Source organism: Eucyclogobius newberryi, unplaced genomic scaffold (genome assembly GCF_026437365.1).
Source record: "Eucyclogobius newberryi isolate DKJ021-1_F unplaced genomic scaffold, fEucNew1.0.hap1 SCAF_21, whole genome shotgun sequence".
NCBI lineage: Eukaryota > Metazoa > Chordata > Actinopteri > Gobiiformes > Gobiidae > Eucyclogobius > Eucyclogobius newberryi.
This window is the reverse complement of record NW_027315846.1, coordinates 10,377,558-10,404,181: the sequence shown is the minus strand read 5'-3', so window position 1 is coordinate 10,404,181 and position 26,624 is coordinate 10,377,558. Positions and strand designations below refer to the sequence as shown.

The 26,624-nt window shown below is 38.4% G+C and overlaps 1 protein-coding gene across 1 annotated transcript; it reads right to left on the bottom strand.

Moving 5' to 3' along the window:
* sfxn5a (sideroflexin 5a) lies at nucleotides 1-26,121 on the bottom strand. The gene is made up of 14 exons (XM_072458391.1): nucleotides 25,980-26,121; nucleotides 22,941-23,009; nucleotides 22,034-22,111; nucleotides 21,921-21,947; nucleotides 20,221-20,275; nucleotides 18,600-18,625; nucleotides 18,483-18,536; nucleotides 18,018-18,074; nucleotides 17,359-17,424; nucleotides 14,593-14,683; nucleotides 9,552-9,667; nucleotides 8,828-8,913; nucleotides 1,879-1,996; nucleotides 1-82 (listed from the first exon to the last, which is right to left on the bottom strand). The coding sequence occupies exons 1-14, from the start codon at nucleotides 26,025-26,027 to the stop codon at nucleotides 5-7; spliced, it is 969 nt and encodes a 322-aa protein (XP_072314492.1). The 5' UTR covers nucleotides 26,028-26,121; the 3' UTR covers nucleotides 1-4.
* Nucleotides 26,122-26,624: the final 503 nt, after the last annotated feature.

The following is a 26,624-nucleotide window of genomic DNA, read 5'->3' as shown; positions in this document are numbered from 1 at the left end:
AGTGTTAAAGTCCTTTGTTGTAGAACACAATCGTACTGTCTGTTGCTTTGGCGATCTCTGGCTCCAGTTTTTCCACAAAGATCTGAGGAAGTCAAAGCAGCGAGTCAGAGGATTATGACAATGCGTAACCAATAATTTCATTTAAAACAAGGTGATATTTCTGAACTTTTGTGATTCATTTTACATCTGCCTGTTAATTAAAACTAATCAACTAATGTTTCTATTGGATTGACAACTATATTTGCCAATAGTTATCGGAATACTCCTATAAGGTGTTGAGATATTCGTCGATATCGCTCACCCATAGTAGCATTATAAAGTTCTTAAGCCATCTTTGCATGGCTGGATCTCACCACTAGCTCACTACTTGCTCCTTCAGTCCCTTTCCCTTGTTACTAAATAATGCTATAAGCCTGTAATGTTCTGCATTTACCGCTAATGTGCAAAAGCGTCCAATTTGGCAGGTCTGAGTCTAATTTGAGGTATGCAAACTCCTAATATTTGAACCAGAGACAGATGGCTCCTGGCAACGGCTGCTGAATCTTAATCAAAAAGCTTGTGTTAGGTGTGAAATGGGGAAATGGGACAAATCTGAGTGGGCGTAGGGGGGGTTCGGGAGAGCGGGGGCAGCGTGTTGCATTTTGGGTACTATTTTCCTCCTTCCACGCCTATATTGGATCGAGTGCAAAAACAGGATCCGAGTGAGAAAAACAACAGAGGCCCCTCCATGCAAACTAGGCAGGCTGGTTTTCGCAGGGCTGTTGGCGGCACATATGTTTTGAAGTTTTTTGCCATATGGTTGTCTAAGTTATTTCCAGCGGTAATTAAATCCTAAACATTTTAAAGCCAGAAAAGCTTGGCTTGAGTCAGCTCGAGTCATTTGGCAACGGGAGGAGAAGGAGGAGTGAAAAACAACAGAAACCGAACCAAAGACGAGACTTAATAAGCAGATTGATACACGCGAGGGATAAAGGAAGTAGAGCACGATTGGGTCAAGATCTTTGGATAGGAACGGGTCCCAAAGGCCTGATTAACCAAAGAGGTGCCGTTTTAGTCAAAAGGGTTTCAATCAAAGAAGCCATTTTGGGTGATCGGTCGGTGAATGGGGGATTTGGCAGACCACGCCGAGGCATTTTAAAAGAGATTAGAAGAGATATTAGAAGAGAAGAGTCAGGCGTTTTTGGTTCATAAAAGATACAAAGAGCCTAACATTTGACCCTAAAGAGCTCGGATAAGTAGAATGAATGCAGCGTGTTTTGTTGCCAGCGAGCTAAACTAAAAAAACAGATTTATATATATGTTCTTTGGACTTTTGCTTTTGAAATGTAAATTAGCAAACAGCAATTAGGGGACAAATTAGAGTAGTAAGGATATAGACTTGATGGCTTTATGTTTAATTCAGCTACTAGTGTTGTTACATATGTATTGTGATTATATTGTGAGAAGTAACATTAGCATTTTACATTTATTGGCGATTATTGACATGACAAAACAACAGTAAAATCGTCAATCCACACTAATTAGATGATCATTTGTTTATGAGCAGCTTTATGAAAACACAGTTTGAGTTAATATAGTTAATTTGATTACACAGATAAGAGAAAAGGTTGACTTTATTTTATTTTTTTAGCTTGAAATGGCAATAGGCTTTCAGGCAAAGCAAGACAAGTTAATTTATCAAGCAAAATTCATACACACGGCTCTTCAAAGTCTTATATTTTGTTATTTTGTTATTTTATTGAGACCCGAGTTGTTAGTTATTGACAAACCGATTCATCTTTACATCCCCGGTGCAAGTAGAGCTCGTAAACCCCAAAACGGACCAGGACCTTTTCATTGTAAGTGGCTTTTCTACATGTCATTTGCTGGAGCCTTTACCTGGGAGGTCTGAGGGAAGAGGCTGATGGCGAGGGGCAGCGCGAAGGCGAACGAGGCCAAACAGACCGCAGCATGGACCGGCAGCACCAGTCTGGGGTTTCCCTGCAGGAGCGGCAGTCTGCGGGGGCAAGCTCAGATGAGTTATTAGACTTATTGTATTGGATGTTCACTTTCTTTTCCTTCTGACTCCCAGTGCGCAGTGACAATCGTTCAACGCTTTTTCCATTTACAGCAGTTTTCAGTGACATAAGGGGGACAAAGCAACGTTTTAACTGGTCTGAAGACTGAAGGAAAAATACAAAACAACATAAAATGTGAGTGTGACTAACTGACAGACTGACAGTTAGTTATTAACAGCTAGTTTATGACTGTAATGAGGGAGACTTGTTTAAAGTTCTCTTGTTTTTCTAATTAGGGCTTAGTTTGGTAGAATAGCACCTCATCCTTGTACTTCAGTTAAGTTTCCGTTTGTGACAAATCTTTGAAATCTAAAATTACAGGAAGTAGTGCTGAGTTCTAAAATGGAATCCCTTTGTGATGTCATCCATATGTGCGGCGTGCCACTGAAAACACACAGGTAGTTCACATTTAACTGACACATTTTCTGACAATTTAAACAAACCATTCATCCAAAATAAAGGTGTTATATGCGGTATTATTCTAAGTCAAATCATAGCTGTTGTGTAATTCATGTAGGTTTTTGCTCTTGTTTACAGGACGGTTGCTAGGTAACAGTTGTGGAATTAACTCTATGTTGTATTTGCTGCCCGTGTCCAACCAGGAAGTACACTTATAAACTTCACAAACAGGCAAAATGTTAAGTAAAATCTGAAATATAATTGCGTTTGCAACGTTTTAGAGAAATGTTTAGTCTAAACTTTCATATAGACTTTAAATATAATTTCTTTATAGATAGATTGTGGTAAAAAAAAAGCTCACATTGAAGTGTATCTTGAGTAACAAAACAAAACATTGTGTGCAAAAAAAAATGACTACACGTTCAAATGTATACATGACGTCTTTTGCTTATCATTTGGCAACATTATTTAAAAGTTTGAAGAAAGTTTGAATGAAGTATGGATGTCTCTGAAATATATGATTTACATATCGACACAATTATTACCAAATAAGTGTATGCAGCCCTTTCTAAACAATAATATATGTAATCAATTACTCACTTTACATAAAATATCTCAAAACACTGCAAATGAAAAGGCAAAGGGCTAAAAATGTATGACTGAAACTATACAAAGTCATCTCAGCTAATATGCCCAGGACCATTTCCTCGACCGTTTATCAAGTCAGATTTCACTATCGTCAATTACATTATGCAAATTTTTCTAAGCTCAACCCACAGCCCAGGTTCCACATCATCCTCTGACATGTCTCCCATAGCGGTGGCGGCGGCCATGTTGGATTGTATGTTTGGGACGGTGAGCGCAGCGGGTGCGTCTCCTGCTCCAGTGACGCCTCTCTCCCTAACGAGGAGCGCGCTGCCTAATGAGAGAACTAATTAACACATACGACTGCCATGCTTTAATTAGACCCTATACACACACACACACGCACACACACACACACGCACACGCACACGCACACACACACACACACACACGCACACACTACTGCATTCACCGAACACAGACAAGCACAAAGTCAAAGCTACAAAGTTGAAAGGTACGTGTTCGAACCAGGTGATACCAATGTATTACGGCGCCTGAATTTGGCTACGGGCCATTTCAAGGTCTAACTCAGGTTTATGCGAGACCCCCTTTCGAGAAGCTAATTCATGGACGTCCCGCTGTTTCACCAAACAATGGAGACAGTGTCAGAGGCGGCATTCAAGGGAGGATATACAAGCGTGTTTTTGACAGTCACGAGACGGATACTCCACCCTCGGCTTACAACATACGACCGTTTATTCGTACCAAAACAGGTCACACAATCAGCATTAAGGAAAGAAACGTTTGATTTTATTTTGAAAACCCAAAGACCTTTCCCTTCAGAATGCTGGCACAAACTGCACCTAATGGACTTCACTATAAAAATTAAATCAATCAAAACATCCATGCTATAAAAATATTCAATTTAATTATTAGTCTTCTCCTGTATATTACTTTTTGTCTTTGTTTATGATTATTTAAATTTCAATTTAGTAAACATAGCTGCATCTGCATGTATTACTTGTAATATATTTAATGTATATAATTTATGTTATCTGGTCACTAATGTAAACAACAATGTAAACTCCAAAGGAAATGTCCCTAAAATGCTTGTGGTGCTGAAACTGTGTGTGCCGGTTATTGTGTTGTGCTAAATATGAATTATTCATGAAAGTGTTTGTGTGAAGTTTGCAGCGCTTCATCACATTGTGGGGACAAATATCTATAAACACATTTACATCATGAGGACTCAAAAAACTCAGGTTCTTATGACGTTAATCCTTTATTTTAAAGATCAACAACATGATTTACAGTTCTAATACGACTTAAAATAGGTAAATGATAGGAAGTCACTGTAATGTTCCCAAAAAGGATGAAACTCAACAAAGATGTGTGTGTGTGTGTGTGTGTGTGTGTGCGTGCGTGTGTGTGTGATCATTACAAGTATTGCAATTGTGATTAGATTTGCAATTTATGTTTTAATAATAGGAATCGGTTCAAAGGTCACATTTTAAAAAAGGTCTATTTGAACTGAATAAACTAATCACATGTAAAGGGTTTTTAATGCAGAATAAAACAGGATATTTTGTTCTTTGTGGAGGAGATTTCCACATAACAGTGGTGGGTTAAGATGTTTATTTGGCAAATCCTTACAAAAAAATTGCCATTTACAATTAAAAAAAAAAAATGTCGTCTGTAATTAATCGTACGTTGTGTTCTACAGAATCAACAAGTAAAAATCTGAAAGTTACAAGGATATTTGAAAGAGTTGCGTTCCGTGTTTTCTTTTCCCAATAGATACTTATATTTATACTTATATACTTATACTCACTCCGGAGCGACTTATATGTGATATGATCTGTTATTTTCACACTTGCATTTCATGTCAGTGCAACTTATATATGTTTTTTTTCTTCTCTATTATGCATTTTTTGGCTGGTGCGACTTATACTCAGGTGCCACTTATAGTCCGGAAATTACGGTATATGGTTAATCGATCATTGTCATAATTCAGGCACAATATACTCATTAGAAACAAAAATTAAGTATTTCTAATCCAATCAATAGTCCAACAAACAAATATAAATGTAAAATACTTTTTATCTGGCAGTTTGTCATGTTTGAACTTTATTCTGCCATTTAGACAGTTTCTTAAGCTGGTCACAAACATGAGGAATAGTAATTAGTGAATGGGAATGGAAGACAATTAAACTCAATAATCATGAGTAATCGTTAAATCATGATGTTATTTTTTATCATCATGACTTGGCTGAACGGTTTATGTAAGTCCAGCTCTGTCTTAGTGCCCAGCTGTTCTTAGTGAGCCGCGCCTCTCTCAGCGTGGCCATCAATCACAGAGGGGCCCGTCCCGCTCCCGCTCTGTCGTCTTGTTCCTGCTCCATTGAAATCCAGTGAAGTCGAGCCGACACAGCGAGCGCGACTCACCTGCGCCGCTCTCTCAACTGCACCTACACACGTCAGGAATCCAAAACACACCTGGACGGAGGACATGGAGGCAGCGGAGCTGGACCCGCCACGGACAAAGTGAACACATCCATCAAAACAAACAGACTGTGCGTCATTACGGCTACTTTACAGCCTTATCAGACGAGAGCGCGGGGTTCAGCGGCGACGCCACGGCCAGAGTTAACAACGGATTCATATTTCACACGTTATGACTTTGATTTATGCGCTGGTTATTTTCAATCTGAAGCACAGGAGAGTCGGGGAGAAGGGGAAATTGAACAAATTTGAGGATAAAAAATAAATAAAAAGTTGTAAAGTTGTAGTAAAATAAACTGAAGAAATGATTTTTGAATATATACTTAAAGGTGCACTATGTAACTTTTCTGGTGGATGGTCTGCAGCCTGCTTGTCTCCATGGAGATGATTTTGCTTTGTACGACATTAAAAGAGACATTAAATAAAAAATGCAGGGACAAAAAAAGGGGGGGGGGAAACACATTGTAGTAAATTTGTAGTAAAATAAACTGAAGAAATGCTTTTTGAATATAATTATACTTAAAAGTGCACTATGTAACTTTTCTGGTGGATGGTCTGCACCCTGAATGTTTCCATGGAGATGATTTTGCTTTGTATGTCATGAATAAGAGACATTAAATAAAACATTTTGGGACAAAAAAATGGGGGGGGGGGGGGGGGGGGGGGGAAATACATTGTAGTAAAATAAACTGAAAAAAGCAGTTCAATAGAAGAAATGCTTTTTGAATATATACTTAAAGGTGCACTATGTGACTTTTCTGGTGGGTGGGCTGTCCCCTGCTTGTCTCCATGGAGATGATTTTTTCTTTGTACGTCATTAATAAGAGACATTCAATCGAAAAGGCAATAGAATTTAGACAATAACTGACGCACTTTTCTGACAGTTTAAATATGTTATTATTGGTTCAATCAGAACTATGGTGTAATTACATAGATTATAGCTCTTGTTTACAATATGGTTGCTAGGTAACATGTGTGGAATTACCTGTCACTGCTGCTGTGCTCATATCCAACCAGGAAGTAACACTAAAGATAGGCAAGTTTATTTGTAGAATCTTTAATAAATACATGTTCACTATGCTGAAGGGAAATGTGTAGTCTAACCTGTCATATGAACTTTAAAAAGTTTTAATTATGAAGAATAGAGTTTAAACATGGCTAAATTCAGGTACTAAAAGTCACTAAACCAGACTAAAACATCCCACATGAAGAGGGTCCTGTTTTGATTGGGAATGGTTTCACATCTCTATGTATTAATTATGAAGTCAGTGATAAAAACAGACTGATAATTTTGATTTTGCACAATGTGAAACGTTTACTAATTATCATTTCACTTTGGTTAATTGGGATATTTAAAATATAAACTAATTTGAGGTATCAGCTTGGAAAAATACTCTCATTTCATTACAGTCATTACAGCATTAATTGTGCTTCTTTTACAGGGAAAAAGTGGTGAAGATTAGACAAACTGAGCAGAAAAACAATGTGTTATTTAAATCGGTATCGAGCGAAAACACCTGGAGTTTTGCATAATGCACCGAATATTCCTGAAACACCAGCTGAGGTGTTTATGAGAGAAGTTTGATGAAGTTACAAGAAAAAGAATGTATGCAAGAAAAAGTGTTTAATTAGCAAGTCACACATAATAGTAGGAAACATCAGGGGAAAGCTATCAATAATTACATTTGCACTATTTTGAAATATTACATTTGCTAATAGATCTCACTTTAGAGAGACTACGGTCAATCCGATTAGATTTCTACTACAAAAGTAGGTTTAGGTGCTACAAAGACTTAGTGTATACTGTTGTATAAATGGGTAAAAATCAGGAGCGGCTGGTCCATTAAGGGCGCTGGGGCGCCGCCCCCCCTGTCAATCTGCCAACTACGTACATTTTTTGGTGTCTAAAAACAATATAATTTATTCAGAAATATCTTATATTCTTATTAGTGTAAATGTTTAAAATAATAATATATATCCATATATATATCTATAAATAGATATAGATGTATACTTTGTTTGCGCGCCGTGCACTGCTGCGTGGCGCAGCCTGCGTCACTTTTCTACGTACCTATGGGGCGGTTTGAAAAGCGCCCCAGAGCCCCATAGAAAATCAATGGGGATTTTTAGCCAATCAAATCACAATCAAAAGTGACTACGTCACTATGGTTTTCTCCATAGGAAAATAGCGACTTTGGGGCGCTCCAGAAAGCGCCCTTTTAAACGTAGTGTTTACGCCATGGAGATACACTTTTTACGCTAGAGTCACAGACATGTGCGCGCGCCTGCGCGGAAGTGCCACACGCGCCGTGTTTTCCGTGTTTACATCTTAAAACTGCATCTACAGAGTCTGTGACAAAAGGTACGTCCAAAACGACTCAGAATGATCTGCTCAACTGTTTGCTGGCTTTATTTGTGTTGAAAGCGGCTGATTTCGTATCAATTCGAGCCACATGTGATCTGTCAAACTCCGTGCTCCGTTACCATGACAACAAACACGCAGTTTTTTTTAGTTTATTACTTGCATAAAGCTAACGCTAAGCATTAAGTATCGCTTAACTTCTATTGATAAAAATATGCTTTTGTTATTAGAAAACCTATGAAAGAAAGTCATAAATGACAACTTTCCATACAGCAATAATGGATGTGATGATTAAATATAAAAATGTAAAATGTTACACATGTAGGTCAGGGTAACTAATGCCACTTTTTGTATTTTTTGTGTTTTTTGTTTGTGTTTTTATTTCCTCTTAATGTAGTAATTGCTACTCTGCACTATAAGTGACAGTATCACTGAGATTTTTGATTTGCTCTTTTGGAGTGGAAATAAAGAGTGTTTACTTAATTCATTCAGTTGTAAATGTGTATTTAAGATATGTATCCATACAGTCAATGTTAAAAAATTCAATTTTGGACATTTAAAAAAACAAAAACACGGTCATGTCAAATAGCCCCCCCTATAATTTGTACCACCAGCCGCCACTGGTAAAAATAGGTTTCATTTATGCAACATAAAGTCACTGATAATGCAGAGCAGTAGGCCATGATAAGCAAGATATACATAATGAAATTAAAATCCCAATTTGATTTGTTTCAATCAGCAAATAATGTAATTAATCAAGTCCTTTGCAAACAACAAAATAACTTGTTTATTCTAAAAAAAAAAACTACCTTAACCCTAGTTTAGACTTCTACAAACCTGAAATAAATGTTACGCTCCATTTCATATTTATAATTAAACTAAAATAAAGTCAGCCCATGGTGTAATTTTGACTTTGTCTTACTTTTCCAGGTTAGCCATGATCATCGGCGGTAGAACCAGGATGGGCATCGGCATCACGATCCTGGTCAGTGCCGTCTCCAGAAGAGCCTTTAAAATAGACACGCACATTAAAACCAGGTATAAAAATAGAGTATTACAAGGTTTATCTGTCCATCTAACACTATCAGAAGATATAGAACACCTGGAAGTAATGGCCAGACATGAATGGACAATAAACTACAATGTGTTGAGTATCACGTCTCCAGGTCCTGTGCTCAGGCTACTCCATGTATTTCTACAACTACTACTGACTTAATGTCCTCCTTCACTACATCCATAAATCTCCTGTTTGGTCTTCTCCTCAACTTCTGGCTTTCACATGATGACATTATTAGTTTGTTTTATTGTTTGCAGTGTTAAATGTGTTGTATTTTGTGCTTTTATATTGCCTTGGTGAAGGACAATTTAATCCAGTGCAGATTTTTGTAGTAAAGTGAGTTTAAGGGCCTCTGTCATCACTAAAATCAGATTCATTATTAGTGGATTAGCCTTAGATATGTTTTTTTGGTAAATGCAACCTTACAAAAAGTAGTTCCCACAATCTGAGAGAATGACGTCATCATAATACATCATCTGTAAAGCTTTAATGTTTTACTTTGTAGCGCCTCAATATCGCTTTGTGTCGATTTGACAGTGAAAAATGACTATTACCAGGGCGCAGTAACAAAGACATCAGTGGAACGTACATGTTTGGCTGCAACTTTGGACGTCCCGACCACGTTACCGTTCTTGTCCAGGACGTTGATCCCCTCGGACAGCTCCGACCCCCTCATGAGCACCACATTACACACGTTGGCACTGGCTGTGACGAGAGAGAGAGATGGAAGAGGAAAAAGGAAAAAAGGAGGGTGGAAGGAAAGAGAAGAGGAAAGAGACAGAGGCAGAGAGGAAGAGAGTGAAGGAGGCAGAGGCAGAGACAGAAACAGAGTGATTACACCGTGGAATCGTTCTACATAGTTTACATATTCTATTATTTCACAGATGAGGAAAAGTGTCTTCACCCTGCAGCGATGGTGAAAACATCATGAGCCTCTGAGGAGAAGCCCTGGGGGGAAACATGAGCGTGAGGAGCAGGGGATGGGATCAACGCTGGATGGTACTAGCAAAAATATGCAAAATGATAATTAGCTTCACTGAATTCTATAATATTCATCACTAAAACATGTTTATCTCCACTTTAAATACAACGTTTTATGCAGTAATCATGGCGGTGTGCTTTGGTGTGACACAAAAATATAACATTTTAACAAGCAGCTGCACCAAAAAGGAGCTCATCTGACATTTATGAACCAGGAAGAGCTCTGGGTTTAAGGGTTTGAGGATAAAAAACACTATGAATCAGCAGATAACATGATCAAACAGGAAAGAGGTCCAGGAACTTCATGATTTTACCATCTTGGTACGTTCAGGTTCGTTAAGCAGCAGCAGCTTACGCACAAGCGACATACAGATTGCGTTCCCTTATTCCCAGTCTGCTCTGCGTTGGGTCGGCCCGGTGATAAGGAGCTGGGACACAGTTCAGACTATGATGGGGCTGATCGGGCGTGACATTTGCACAGAGCATCTCACTCAGCTGACATAAAACATATTCATCCGTTTCCTAGTGAAAGTCTCATGCACATGAAGTGACAGCACACTCCCCAGAGCCTTCAGACCCACAGCTAATGTGTTTAGAAAAGATGTGTGATTAGAAAGAAATTGAGAAAATAATTGAATATGCATGTTTTTTCCTTGCAATTCCTACAAAGCAATGATGAAAGGGAAGTCACAATATCGCTACCGTAATTGTTTGTGATTATTGTGAGAAGGAACGTCACAATTTTACAATTCTACACAATAACCAACACCATGACCAGACGGTGAAACTCTTCATTCACTTTCATGCACTTCGTCTAATACATTTTCATTCTGCCAGAATATGAACAGCTTTATGAAAACAAGCTTTCGGAATGTTAACAGTCAGATAAAAACACTTTCCATTTGAGCTTTCCGTTTTTCAATTGGCTGAATTTAAATCTATTTATTTATGCTTCAATAATTGTCTCCATTGTTATTATTATCATAATATTGTGACCTGAATAATTATGATTATCAATAAGTAAATAAATATATATACAGCCCCAATTTCTGCCTCCTGTCCTTCCCATACCAGTATTTTATTTATTATTTATCATTTGCCCCTTCTATTTTTGAATATATATATTTTTTCTGTGTCATGTAAAGTGTCCAAGGTGCATTAAAAGAAGAAGGACATTTTGGGACAGAGACGAGTGTGTTTCAGTGTATTTCCTTATACTACACTGTGGTGAAATGATGTGGGGGGGTGTTAGTATTTCCAGGACAACAGTTGTGACAATGATAATAATGGTAATGATATAGCAACAGTGATATAAACGATAACAGTGATAACAGTACTAACAACAGCACCAATGATAATGACGGAAATAACAACAAGATTAACAATACATGTATGTGTTAATAACATGTTTATGGGGCAGGGTGGTAGTTGTGGTGTAGGACTTGGCTCACAGACAAATACATAGATGACTGAAATGTGTGAAGAGTGGAAGATGGAGGAGGAAGAGAAGGGAATCAGAGCTGTAAAAGGTCAGAGAGTGTTGGGCTGGGGGGGGTCTGATTCAGATGAGTGATTATAGATGTATATTCCATTGTAATAAAGTCAGTGAGAAGATTTTTTCCAGTGGTTAATGTGTATGTTATTGCGGATTTTCCAGTTCATGAGGATAAGAATACAAGTTGCTTCTTAATTTAATGTGAAAAATGGTTAATGTGTATAATATTCCACTGTTTATTACCACCTCTTGAGACAAAGTGTTTACTCTATTTTACCATCACCATAAAAAAGTCCATACTGTAAACAACATATGGGAAAACAGTTAAGTGGTTGGGCAGCACTACCAGGAGGTCAAATGAGTGCATTATGCTTTTATATTCATAATAAAGTGTCCTTTTGTGATTTTGAACTCGCGTTTGTGAAGGTGACTGACTTTACCATGTGAAATGAACTGAAATGTACGCTAATTCAGACAAACTCATTCTCCTTGACTCATTTTAGTGAGTTTAACGTCAGCGCCCGGAGCCTTTTTAATTTAAGACAATAGCGTTCGGTTCTTATCTGCAATATGGCTACGGGGAGGCAAATTCAATTGAGCAAATCACTTTTTCTACCTAAGAGCTATGTTTTTTTTCAAGCAGACCAATTAACAGAAAGGACACTGCAGGATTTTGGCCGGGAAAAATATAAAGTAAATTATATAATACATGGACAAAGCTGCTTGCAATTAAAAATGTAGCTTAATTATAAATCGGGCTAATTATTGAAAAGTCTGTTTGGGTACAATATAAAGTGTAATTATTTGAATTAATTGCGTTACATGTGCGTTGTAATTGTAAGCTAATAACATTTTGTGTATTTATGGAAATGCATCTAAGAACTTAGCGCATAATTACTCCCTAAATATCACAAATAATAGGCAGCGTTTTTACTGACAATTAACTTCGAATTAGTATTTTTATGTTTTATTTATATATTTTTAGCCTCCAGATACAGTCCTTAGTGAGTGACGGGCCATTGCTTGATTAGGTTATTACAAATAAATCTAGCCTTAAGTAAGCAGACAGAATTAAGGTGCAAAAATCAATTGCCGCTTTGATTTCCGCTCGCTCCAATTAGCCGTTTTAATTACCTTTTGATATGGTTTGAGCCCGAGCAACAATCAACAATGCATACACACACAGAGAGAATAAGCAGGTGAAATAGGGGCACTGACTTATAGACTTCACGTTAGGCATAATTATCCAATTTGTTCGAGGCAAAAGAGTCCTAACGAGAAGCCAATTACCAGGCAAAGGCTGCGCTCTACAAACCTGTTGATTTAATTAGAAGAGTATGAAGGGAAAGGGAGGGGGTAAGACTAAAAAACAATTTAATTATGAGCCAGCAGCTTGGGGCATTGGGCAAGGAGCTACACCCAAGGGGCCAATGTGTGTTTGTGGGGCATACATAATGACAAAGCGCCGCTCAAAACATGTCTGTAAACCACTATTGGAGTAAAACACCTTGAAATTAACCATTGCATCTAATTGTGAGAATTTGTGACAGAGGGCAAACAGCTTGGAATTAAAAGCTTCAAAGTGTAATACCGATAATGGCCACTAGATGTTGGCTGCAAATGAATAGAAGTGGTCCCACGGGTGCTTCTGGTATCATTGCATGTATTGTGACTCCAATAATTGGTTGGGGGTGTTTGTAAATGAGCCGTCAGATCTGTTAGAGTTTGTTGTGGTGATGGCGAGTGGCTTGGGATATAAGAAGTTTAGACAAAAAGGACCATCACAAATAAGTAGTCAGCGCAAAACAAAGCCCTCGACATGGGATGGTTGACCGATTATGAGAAAACATCTATTAGCGACTGCTCTGACAAGCATTTCATTGTGTTATTTCAAATGCTATCACAATTTCTGTTAAATTAGCATTGTACGTGTAGATGAGGTACTGCAGCGGGTGTTCTCTTTGGATTCAGAGCATGATGGGAAGTGTAGTTGTTATAAGATAAGATAAGATAAGATATTGCTTTATTGTCCCACATGGGGAAATTTCATTGGTGCAACGCAGGAAGATACAGAGGTAGATACAGAAGAACAGATCACTTATAGGATGTCTGAAAAACACTTTCAGTAGAAGATCTCCTATAAATAAATAAAAACTCCCATAGACAAATAAATAAATACATAAATAATAAATATTTAACAAAAACTAAACAAATGTATGGGTCAGGACACAGTGGTGCCACATCTACATTTGTGTGTCTGATACAGGATCAAATTACAACCAGGATTCACTAAATACTGGGAGTAGTTTATGTTTAATGTCTGTGTTTGACCAGAGTACACACTGAGTATGTACGCAAGTTGATAATTACCAGAGTTTTTAAAGCCAAGTGCGGCCTCCCTCTCAAAACTAAGAATAAAAAGGACAATGTATAGCAGCTGTTATTTTAGTAAGCTTTTATTGTTTTGATTAGTCAAAAAAAGAAGCTGAAGGTGCACTATGTAACGTTTCCTGTGGACCGTTCAACATCTCATTGTACCTTGCATTTCGTTTGTTTTTAATACCTTGAAAAACATGCAGTCTTAGCCGTTAATTGGCCTACTGTTGTCACCTGCTTGTCACCATGGCGACAATTAAGTTTAATGCCATACTGTGGGACTTTTCAGGCACACCGGTAACTTCAACACGCAGACAAGCTGGTTACAGACCCTTCGGAAATGTTACATAGTGCAACTTTAATGAAACTTTAATATATTGACTGAAGACCACGTGATTAAAACACAAAACATAACAGAAAACATATTTTCCAGCACATATAGTTCATAAACCTTTTGAACAATTATTTATCTAGTTATTTTATTATTTTACTTGGCAATTCGTCACAATTCATTCTAGTACTTGTTGCGGCCCTTTACTAAAGTTGTTACTCTCTATCATTTATAGTTAATTGTAATGTTCTTGGAGACATGTTGTACTGACATTCATACTGTATTTGAAAGTCACAAGCCGCAGCAGCAGCACTTTCCCACTCACAGCTGTACATTTGTCAAACTAAAGTGTGAGAATGTAGTCCTGTGATAATCTGTTGACAAAGGCCACTTCAGATCAAAACTGCTCTAAATCCCTTTGTGTGGAGTGTGGCTGTTTGAACTCACCCACTGCTGGGAAGGGGACGAACCGCTGCACCAAGAGTCTTGTCGTGGGGCTGAAACCTTTGGCTCTCTGGATTAAGACGTTCAAACCAACCTGAAGAAAAGCAGAAAACATCTATTTAACAACAAAAAAACCTGTGAAAAGATGCACTTCTTATACGAAACTTTGAATAATTGATAAACCCGTGCATGAGAAATCATCATAAAGCAACAGTACACTGCGAATAACACCAGCCAAATATAAAAACACACATACATTCATTTGTCTTTTTAAGATTTAAGTAATTAACATAGCAGGTATATGTGATGCTACATCTGCTTTATTATTAAGATTTAAGTCACTGGCCTGCAACACTCAAGAAACTAACTTATGAAATCCCATAAGAGTGATAAACTCAAGTTGTTGAATGTGGTGGCGGACAAATAATAACTGCAACAAATGTTTTATCATTCAAAATGCCTATTACAACCCAGAGAGGCAGTACTTTTTATTTAATTAATGTGACGCCACAGTAAAGGTGGGACATTATCTAAATGATTCTCAGCGGGTTCCTAAGGGTAAATTGCTTTGTTATAGTATTTTAAAATCATTACTGTTAATATAACTTATTTATTCACCAGAAAACAAGATATAAGACAGTTGCTTCTCAGGTAGAAATGCATTTGAGTTTCCGAAGTATCCACGGGTAAAACAGGGGTCGCTAGGAGACAAAGGTTGGGATCCACTGGTTAAAAGAGGGACAGGTGTCACAGCAGCAGATATGATGCAGGTAAAGACTTGTAAGTGTTCATCTAGCAAACCTCCTGTAAGCCAATAACCAACTGAGTCACTGAACAACCTCTGTAAATACTGGACTAATCAGAGTTAGCCAGGAAGAAAGAAAAACATGCCTAACTTATCAATTAGTCGAAAATGTTGTGCAACAGCGAGAAATTGTCGAAAGCCCTCAAAACTTTTCTACATGATCTGACTGCTGCTGTCCCATATACAGTAATAGTCAAACAGTCAAAATAGGCTTATCAGTTAACTTATACAAAATTTGGTTGACATTAACACTAACCGATTAATCGATTGAACAGCTAAAACCACTAAACAAGGAAAAATCTGGTTGGATTTGAGCTTTCCTGAAGTACTTCAATTTCTACATTAAAAGGTGCACAATGTAACTTTTGTTTGTCTAAATGGAGATGTTCTTGCTTCCAGAGACTTTAAACTTATCTTTCTCCTTGGACAATATCAGGTGGCGCTATCAGGCCAAGTTACAGGTCAGATCTGTGGAGAGGCGACTTCGCTCACAATAAGAATGCATGTTATTAAAGGTATTTTTCAGCAGTAAAATCACCTGTAAAAAGTGACATTGTCCACCTTTCAACACAACAATATCCTGACTAGAACAAGGAGGCTGTATATGCCTGTATATTTATCCTGTGCACACAACCTGAGAGACACGGTCGGGTTATGAGAGTGCACTGTCCATTGTTGTGCACGAGTGGAGAAGCGGTGCATTTTTTGTGCCAATTGCAGCTTGTGACACATTAAACGCAGCAGTGAAAGGCTGTATGTACTCAGATATCACACCAGTGCCACCTCTGCCCCCGGCTCTTCCCGGGGCCGCGGGGGGTCGTCACCAAAGCGGACGTTTAATTGGAGATCTCCGCCCCCCCCTTTCCCGGCCTGTCGCGACGCCCCCACGGACCCCCGCCATGTCCTACAGCGGGACGGGTAATTGGCTCGGTTTGAGGCTCTTGTCCGCGCTAAGGGCCGCGTCGGGCAGGTGGACCACTGTGAGGGCTCTTTGACGTTTAGGCCTTTGATGGGACAAAGGTAAGAAAAGGCCTGCGCTAAAAAGAGGTCTCTAATTAAATCATTACACTCAAGCTGGACATTCAAACACAGATTAAACACACGCAGGGGAAATACCTGTCCATTACTGAACCGCCGCATCAGTGCATGTTTTATAGCACGTGAAAGGAGTTTAGAGTGGCATCATTTCACTGATCCTTTAATATTATACTCATTATATTTATATCTCAGTCTATTGTATGTATTGTAGTTATTTTTACTGTGCATGCGTATTATTGAATATCCATCCATCCATTTCCATCCTTTCGGGGTCGCGGGTGACTGGAGCCTATCCCAGTGACTTCGGGCCTTAGGCGGGGTACACCCTGGACAGTGGCCAACTTGTCGCAGATTATTGAATATGTGCACGTTAATTATTGCTCCGTGTCGTATGTCTGTATCAATCGCCAAAGTCAATTCCTAGAGAGTGAAACTTTGTTCACTGACAATGTGATTACGAAAAAAAATTCAAATGATTATGATATAGATTCTGATGTAGTATTGTATTCATTGAAAAAATATCAACTATACAGTTAAATACACAGTTACCATATACAGTTAAGTATGTACTGAGGCCGTCAAAATATCTAGATACTAATAATTGATACAAAAGCAAGACATGAAACTAAAAATGTCAATACTAAAATAGATCAATATCACATTAATAGGTCTTTCTTAGTGTGAACATTGCGTTAGACATTTTAGTATTAGACAACACTAGTATGTGCACATATACTGTACATACATGTGCAAAAGCTGAACATTGCATTTGTTAACACACATCACCTACATCATATATATTCTTATTCAAAATCATACTCACTAATGCATTTACTGTCAATCAAGCAGCACACAAACATACAAAATAAACCACAAAGTGAGAAGGTCCTGGGTTCGACTCCAGGACCTTTTCTTTGGAAACTTACTGCTATGGACACAGCACTAGTCACTGCTCCGAGGTATCCATAGACAAACGCTGACGTCGGATTTTGCTGAAAAGAGAAACTTCCTATTAGTCTAATTTTATTAGTTTTAATGAATTGCGCTTTAAATATATATAGACTTTATAGAGGTTTCTTATCTGCAAGGTAAATTACATTAACTCACTGCTCAATGAATCCTTTATAAACCATACTTTACTTTGTGAAATAGGCATAGAGTTGTATTAAAACTGTATTAAACATAGCAACATATGTACAAACGTGCACGATTTGTATAGACAAAAATAAACACGTTGGGTTAGAATAATAATCAGAATGAGAAACCAGATTTTTATTTGCACTATGCAAGTCTTCTAGTAAATAGCCCGCCACCTGCTTGTCTCATGGATATTTATTGCTTTGCCTGAAATCTTATTTAGTACAATATTAAGCCTCCTGATCTTGTATTTATTTAATTTCAGGCATTTATATAGATTTTTTTTTCTTTTTACATAGTGCACTTGTAAGCTTTGTTAAAAAAAAGAAAACAAATTAAATAACGTATCGTATCAGTGAGTATTTCCTGTATTGGAACATGGCATCAGTGATATTTTGTGCATATGTTTGCGTGTGATTTGCCGGTCGGGAGGCGAGTTAGCACGTACCCGGGAGGCGTTGCGGTTGCTGTAGTTCACACAGGCGTTATGGCTCTGGTTCAGCCACTGTCAGAGTAATCAGAGTGTGAAGAGCTCGTCAATACGTTGGTTGAAGATGATGAGTTTAACAGTGGGCAGCTTATGGTCAACGCAGCAACCCACTGACCACTCCCCGACGCCCAACCAGGACAAAGAAGCAGCGCTCTCGATACGTAAGCAGAGAAATAATGTGATAAAAAGCAGTCAAAGCAGTCACAGAGTTATATCTAATTGCTTTAAAATTTCAGCTACAGGCCTTTTTACCCAAATAACACAATCTACAACACAAATACATACAATTAAAGCCAGCTTTTACAGGCGTCATGTTCATTTTGCAGTGGAGTCCTGGCATGGAATCCGTGCTTTGATACATTTAAAAAGGTGATTGCATTCAAGTTTGGTGATGGATAGAATTTCTGAGTGTAAATACAATACCTGCCAGAAGATGGTGGACATGAGGGTTTGATTTGGTAAAAGGAGTCCTACAACCTAAAAAAGAAAAGAAGAGTTAAAGGAGGAAATGAATGAATTAAACTGTAAAATTGTACTTACCACAGGTGTGCCAAAGGGGACAAAACCTGGGAATATCAAGAAATAGACTTGTAATTTACAGTTGAACCTAACCTTTAATCCAAATTGCATACATTTCTGCTTTAAATCTTGAATTCATTTTCTCTGAGATTTACTGGGTTTTATTATTGGTTGTTTGTTTACCATTGTTCTGTAAAGTGTCATTGAGCGCTACATTTATGCGTACATATCTGGTGCGTGTGTGAATGGGTGGTGGTGGTCGGAGGGGCCGATGGCGCAGATTGGTAGCCTCGCTTCCGTCAGTCTGCCCCAGGGCATCAAGTGAGGAGAGCATGAATAATGCAATTTGAAGGATCTTTAAGTGTTCTAAAAAATGACTAAATAAATATGGTACATTATTATTACTATTATTAATTCTATATAACATGTATTAACCCGCCTAAAGCCCGAAGTCACTGGGATAGGCTCCAGTCACCCGCGACCCCGAAAGGGAACAAGCGGTAGAAAATGGATGGATGGAATTGTGTCCGTCTGTCCGTCTGTGAGAGTCGGATCTCTCCTTCACTGGAACTCCTCCAGGTTTCTACGTTTTTTTCCCAAAGAGGTTTTTTTTTTTGTAGTTTTTCCTGGCCGAGAAGGAGAGTCTAAGGACAGAGGACCCTGGGACATCGTCCCTCGCCACCACAGACATTGTCTGACTCCATCGCCACCACAGACATTGTTGATTCATTTCTCCCTGTGGCCCTCAGAGGCAACTGTTGTTGTGATTTTGGGCCTTACAAAAATAAATTGATTTGATTTGATTTGATTTGATGTATTAACAGGTATTATCACTGTATTGTATTGATTTTAAAATATTCAGTCATACAGACCGTGTTTGACTTAAATACAATTCAGTGTAAACTGTATTACTTTCAAATTAAAATGTATAGTTTTGTCACACCATATTCTTTTACATTTTTTGTAAATGAGTACATTTTGTGTGTTCCAGCAATGAGTACATTGTAAAATCAGCACCACTGTGCGCTATCTGCATCTAATAAAGTATTTTATATCTCGTCAACCTGGATGTAAGAATTTAAAGCAGCGCTACTAGAGCAAAAATCAAGTTATCCAGCTTTAAAGTTTATAGTTAAGTTACTGTTACTGTGGAAATCAGTTCCCTCCAGTTGACTTTGGTGACTCCTCCTCTCTTGAGCACCTGCAGAAGGATTAGCCGGTAGTACATGGTTTCATGAGGAGTAAAATGTCTCTCTGTCTCTGCATAGTCTCATTAACTAACCCAAAATGTCAGTTAAGGTCTGACCATCCAACCTTTTGGCATTTCAGTTTTAAAAACTTGTCTCTAACTCTCCTTAAGTTTAATTGATACTGCTCGCAGCAGGAAGTCACACCTTTGCTCCTCTGAGTCTGACGTGGACTTGGGCCTAACATTTGTGCCTTCGAAGACAGCTAAGTCCGCTCACTTAAAAGGTGTTTTAGATTCGACCAAAATACTTATGTTTTTCAACTCTGCATGCTTAAGGACGTCTGTGTCTCGGTGGGGGAGAGGGTCTAATCAGTTTCCAGCAGAGCGTGACCTTTTCTGGCTGCAGACAACCTGAAGAGCCCCGCGGATCAGTGACAGTAACAAGAGCCGTACCTGACATACGGAAGGGCATCAGGATCTTCTCGTTTGTGTCCGGGTGGATGATGGCCTGAGGGAAAGGCACTATTAACTTAAAACAACTTCTGCACTATTTATTTATTGCTTTGCCTGTTCCACCGAAAGAGATGGCTAAGTTCAATGCAAATCACTCAATATGTATAATGAAATAGAGCCTTACAGTGTTTGTCAACAAAACGATGCCATTAGCCCAGTACTAGTACTAGGACTTACCAGGCACTATGCATTTTCAAACATCGCAAACTACGAACATCCACTCAACCACACAAGAGTAACACCAGAGCCTAGGGCAAGGCAAAATGGGGGGAGATTATGATTTGGTATTTCCAAAAAAGTTAAAGTAAAAATGGCTTTTGGTAACATTTCATGAATATTGACTATACAAACTTTTTATCTGAGCCATTTAACACAAATAATAATCAAATTTCTTCCTCCAAAGTCTGACCTCTGCTCAAAACACACATATTTTTACCTGTTTTCAGTATCGACTGTGGACTGCTCAATTCAAAAACACCAAACCTACCAGAGCCTAGCTACACAACAGATTATCCTTGTTAATTAGCACCACAATTAGCATGCAAGCTAATAACTTTGTAACATTCCTTAAATATAATGTTACACCAAAAACCGTTTGACAATGATATTTATTTATGACTTTATTACTGGCTGGCAAATGTGAAGAACATCTATGGAATGTTCCGGTTGCGTGCACATCTTCTAAACTCGATCTCGAGCCGATAGCGCGCTCTCCCCGGGATTTTAGCAGTACCAGTACTCTGCACAAATGCTCCGAGCGCGTCTGTATCTCTACACTGAACTTTACTTCACTAACTCACAGCGCACTTCTGTTCTCTAGTTATCAGTCGCCACCCCTAATAACAACGCGACCTCCAAACCAAAAAATATACCACCAGCAAGTGATAAAGTAACCTTATTTATTATGATTTTATTTTCAGGGCTTAGGCCTAGATACATTCATTTGGTTGCCCAGCCAACAGGAATCTACATTTACCATGGCATTTGGAGGGTGCCAAGCCTTATTTAGGCCTGTTACATACATTTTCAACCTTAATAATAATATAATGGGGACCTTTGACTGTCGGTCTCTGATTGGACCCTGTTTCACTCAAGCTGTCATTGGTTACGTTTTCTTGTGCTTGGGCTTGATTGAACGACGATAGGAAGTAGATAGGACTAAACATCATCAGCGCTGGATTCAGCTTATGCTGCTTGAATCGTGGTTATGTCATATTAAAAACTACATACTGTACATAGTGATCACTTGATATGAAGTGCTAGACATTGAGATGAAGTGGACTCCTGACAGAACAGAACCTTACAGACTGAGGACATGTGCAGCAGAACACGAGTAAGTCTTTGCTGAGACTAAATACAATCGCAGGCTATTCTCAATAAACCTTTATGAAAATAAGGTACAGCGCCTTAAACAAAAGATTTATAGCTGCAAAAATTTCAATATGAGCATCACCACAAACAAATATATTGGGCCATAATGTGAGGCATGTCAGACTTCATACATTAACCTGACATTTTCTGATTTGACCCTTCAATGCAGATGGTCTAAGAATTATAAAAGCCACATAGAAACTGGTAAGTTGAGAGTCTAATATGTTTGCTCAATAGTCAAAGTCTTGAGTGTATGTTTTGTGACCCACCTGTTTTATCTTCTGGGCTTTCCATAGCTGTAAAACATCCCACACAGTATTGGCAATTAATCCTATTTGATCTATGATTCTATATAATCTTTATGAATGGCTTTTGGTTATACCTGTTCATTTGTGACACCCGGCGGCAAACTCCCGTCTTTAAAGCGTTGGAGGAGGTCAATACTGTCCTGAAGACGCTTCTGATCGACACAAACAACCCATCATTAAACATGTGTGTCTCTTTTTACTTTCTTTTTCATCCTGACCGAGCTTCAAAAAATACCTCTTTGGTCTAAATAGTCTCCTCTGTTTGAACACATTGTACTTGGAGGCCATCTTGTGATAATTACGTTTCACTAAAAAGTTCCACGCTGCTTTCCAGTTGACAAATGAGCTTCCTAAAAGGTAATGATGGCGATATTTCGGTGCAATGATCGCCAACTAATGCAGGGGAAAATACAGGATCATGTGGCCCAATTTGTACTAATTAGCTTTCAGCGACTGAGTGTGAGAATATAATCATAGGAGGTCATTACGGGCAAGTCGAGGCTGCACCCGTCCCACCAGGAGTCCACCCCCCCTCCTCGCTCTTCTCCCCATCCCGAGAGCTGGTGCGGCTATTACCGTCACGAAAGGGCCCGCTGACAGGTTCATTACCCACCGCGCCGGAGCAATGATGACATAAAGGGAAATTACCACAACAAAACCATGAGCCGAGGTGTTGTTTAGAGTGCAGTTCATGTCACGGTCACGGGATTGAGGAAAAGTTACAGGCAAAAGCTCAGAAATCAAACAATCAGGGTAATTAATGTGTTGTGAATTGGTAAAAACTATATATTCAAGTCTGCGAGCACTTGTAACTAGCTTTATGTTGTCCTGTGTTGAAATTTGTGTGAAATGTGTCATATTTGTGTCCATTGTCGCCATCAAATGAATGAAATAAAATAGAAAACTGCACAAGAAAATATGGTTTGAATGGATAAGTTGTGGTCACACTGAGCTCGACAACATGATTGACAATAAACTGACCTCGCTGACAAACAAAGTGCTGGGGTCAATCACATCCAGGAAGTGCCGGAAGCGACCAAAAAAGGTGTTCTGGGGGAAAAGATATTTAACATGGATTCAAATGGAAGAAAAACATATTAATAGGCTAATATGACATACCATTAATAATAAGAAAAAAGCATTCTGACTAACTAAAGTCAACCAGCCAAACCGTGTTCAAATGTGGCTAAAAGCTAACGCTAATTGTATCTGTGCTATAAGATTCTTTACAATGCAATATATTCAATTATTTTACAAGCTTGACAAACAACTCAAAGTCCCACATAAGTCATAATTCATCGAAGAATTGATAATATTGCAAATGTTGTTTTGGAGATATTAATTCTTTATTGAACTTTATCTAACCAGGAGAGTCCCACTGAGATTAAGAATCTCTATTGCAGGGCAGTCCTGGAGAATATTCGAATGTGACAATGTGTACAGTGTCGTCAAGAATTAAAACTATTAAGTATAAACACAAGTATAAAGTGATATTTCTCCTTCTGTGGTTAAATGTATGCTCCATTTACATGTTGTGCAGTACTTGATCCTCAACCAAGACATTTCCTTTTTTAATCTTGTTTTAGTCCCCGTTTTAGTCCCTCTTTTAATCCACATTTAGTCCTCCTTTTAGTCCTCCCTTTGTCCTCCTTTTGTCCTCCTTTAGTCCTCCTTTAGTCCTCTTTTAGTCCTCTTCAAGTCCTCTTTTAGTCCTCTTTTAGTCCTCTTTTAATCCTCTTTTAGTCCTCGTTTAGTCCTTGTTTAGTCCTCGTTTAGTCCTCGTTTAGTCCTCGTTTAGTCCTCGTTTAGTCCTCGTTTAGTCCTCTTTTAGTCTCGCTAGTATACGACAAATGTGAATGGACCAACAAAGGTGAAGACTATAAAAGATAGATACAATATATACACATATCTTTAAAACAACATTCACAATCATTTCTTTTTATTACTTCCCCACCTGTAAATACCACACACACATAGACAAGGTGAATAAAGTCTTTCTGGAGGGCACAAGGCCACGCACTGGTCAGAGCTGGGAAAGAACTTGTTCCATACAGTAGATATATAAATGGAGGTAAATGTACCAGTAAAGTTGGCAAAAGTCTCACTTCTCACTTCAAATCACAAGTGGATCATATGTGACTCCAGTCTGACGCCGTAAACTAAATGAAGTGGAGGATTTTGATGGAGTTTCTCCAGCTGCTGTCTCGGAGTAAACGGCTATATTAGCTGGAGCCAGCTGTTTAGCACGCCAGGTGGAGTTCGCTCATTACCATCCCACAAACTGTTTCTGATACAAGTCTTTTAGGGACTCCGACTCACTCACACCATTTGCAATTAAATTCTATAATGACTGTACCAGAAATACTCCTCCTCTACAGTCATTTATACCCAAAGCATAAGGAATAAAATCTGAAATATATTATCGACACCACAGAGGCTGCCTCGTCGGACCTTAATTATGCGAACTGCTAATTTGGATGGAAATCTGGTCTGTGATTCACTGCAGCGCCTTGTGACTTCCCGAACATATGGACAACTGATCAAATGTGGAGTGGGGGTTTAATCTGTTAATTCAATTATTTATTTGCCATTTGAGTTTGACAAAATCATCGAGAAGATTGTTAAGAAGTTGAAAGGATGCTTGGATTTAGTTTGGGATTTGAAAGTTTATATGAATTTATGACACAGGCAGTAGAATATTATTATTATTATTATTATTATATTATTATTAATAATAATACCACATACATACATATTATTCATATTTGTATTATTAACTAGGTCTGATATTTAATGTATTAATTATTCTTAATTTATAATGTTTATGCCATTTTTGTTGTGAGTGATTTGGGTGATTAGTTGTTTAGAATGTGGACGGGCCAGTGAATATGAAAGGTTTATTCAATTTTACACACATAAAGCTGAACTGAATATTTTCCACACAAAAGGGTGTTTTAATTGAAAATACATTATTTACAATTGATTTCTGCTCTGTTTGAGTAATAAAACCTCTTCTCTCCGCTCATGTTTTGTGCATGGAACAGTAAACAATTAGTCCATTACTTAATTAATTGCCAACTATTTCTACAATATATAAGCTGCGATTTATAAATGAATTTGTTGCAGCCATAAAGCGTATCCATCTCCACGGAGACAAACAGGTGATGCAATTAGGCCAAGTTACAGGTCAGATCTGTGGAGAGTTGGCGATCCCGCACTCACACTTAGAATGTTTGCACGGTATTTTTTAAACAATAAAAACAAGTAGAAAGGTTAATGCCATACTGTGGAGCATTCAAGGCAAGAACATCTCCATGGAGACAAGCAGGGGGTGGACCCACCACCAGAAATTTTAAATGGTAAAATATGCTCTGTGATTAAAAGATGCACTAAGGCAAAGACTCTCGTGTGATGGTTTTAACATTCAAAACTACAATTGCCATCTGTCATTTTTAAATTTGGGACACAGCTTTCTATTCATTATTTCATACAGGATATTTAATAGCTGCCACCTTCAAAAACTGGGATGTATTAAACAATATTTTTCCTGCAAGCGCAGAGCAACAGATCATTGCTTTTAAATGAAAAGCACAATGAAATATAGTTGTCAAGTGTTTCTACACATTACAAATGTTTGTAGAGCCCTCATATGTTGTACTTTATTGTCCTGTAGATGCGCCATAATATAATAGACCCATGAGATAAGCGCGTTAATCCACAGGTCAAAGGTCAGGGCTACAAGTGACACGATAATAACAAAAAACTTTAATGCGTTTTCTTTTACGCCCTGTTGCATACGCAGCAATTAACGGTTATTGAGGCTTATGAATGCATAAAACAGGAAAGTGAGAAATAAATAAATAAAACTGTCATGTGTAATTTGTTGAGCTTGTTTAATGTGTGGTGCCGTCTGCAGCTACAAACCTGCAAACAGCTGATTCCGGTTTAGCCTTTGCGTGAGCTGAAATTACCCCGTGTAGTTCGTGAAATGCACAATAAGTTCTGTTGTGACATTAATACCTGATCGAAGCGCGGTTTCCCCAGCTGGAAGTGCGGGTAGTCGGACATGCTGCGGCCGCTGGAGTCTCAACTTTCCCCCGTGTCCGTGTTTTGCGGAGCCGCGGACGCTAGCTTGAGTACATGTAGTTCTTCTCTCTTCAGAGACAACGCAGCCGTGCACGGGTCGAACTGCATTTCCCAGAAGACACCGCTCTGACATGTATTTGAGGCGTGGAGTTGAGGAAACAGTTATGCGTTTGTCACTTTTACTGTTGGCTGACTGTGAACTGGACATTTAGGGGGTAATGGAGCCCCCTGGTGGACACTTTGGTCATCACCGCCTCAGTCCAGTGGTTCATACAGTTACAACAAACTATTATTATCATTATCATACAGTTACAACAAACTTACACATTATTCACAATTGTCATCTACATTTGCATCTACTTTAATAGTTAGCGACACAACATGTTCCTTAGCTACACAAATGCATTAGTCGCGCCCATGACTGACATCATTTTACCTGGTTTTTAATATTCTAAAATATCACATTCATTTGATTTATTTACTCTGACGTACATTGTTTTATATTTTTATAAATTGCATTGTGTTTTTTTTTTAATTGTGTTTTAAACATTGTAAAGCACTTTGAATTGCAGTTTGTAT

Bases quoted from the DNA above. Each gene is read 5' to 3' on its own strand.
- sfxn5a (XM_072458391.1), bottom strand. From the start codon at position 26,027: ATGTCCGACTACCCGCACTTCCAGCTGGGGAAACCGCGCTTCGATCAG. The intron at 20,276-21,920 runs GTGGGTCACAAA...CCTTTCCCTCAG, and splicing joins AAGCCCAGAAGATAAAACAG to GCCATCATCCACCCGGACAC. The intron at 17,425-18,017 runs GTACGTGCTAAC...TTCTCTTTTCAG, and splicing joins GCAACCGCAACGCCTCCCGG to CAAAATCCGACGTCAGCGTT.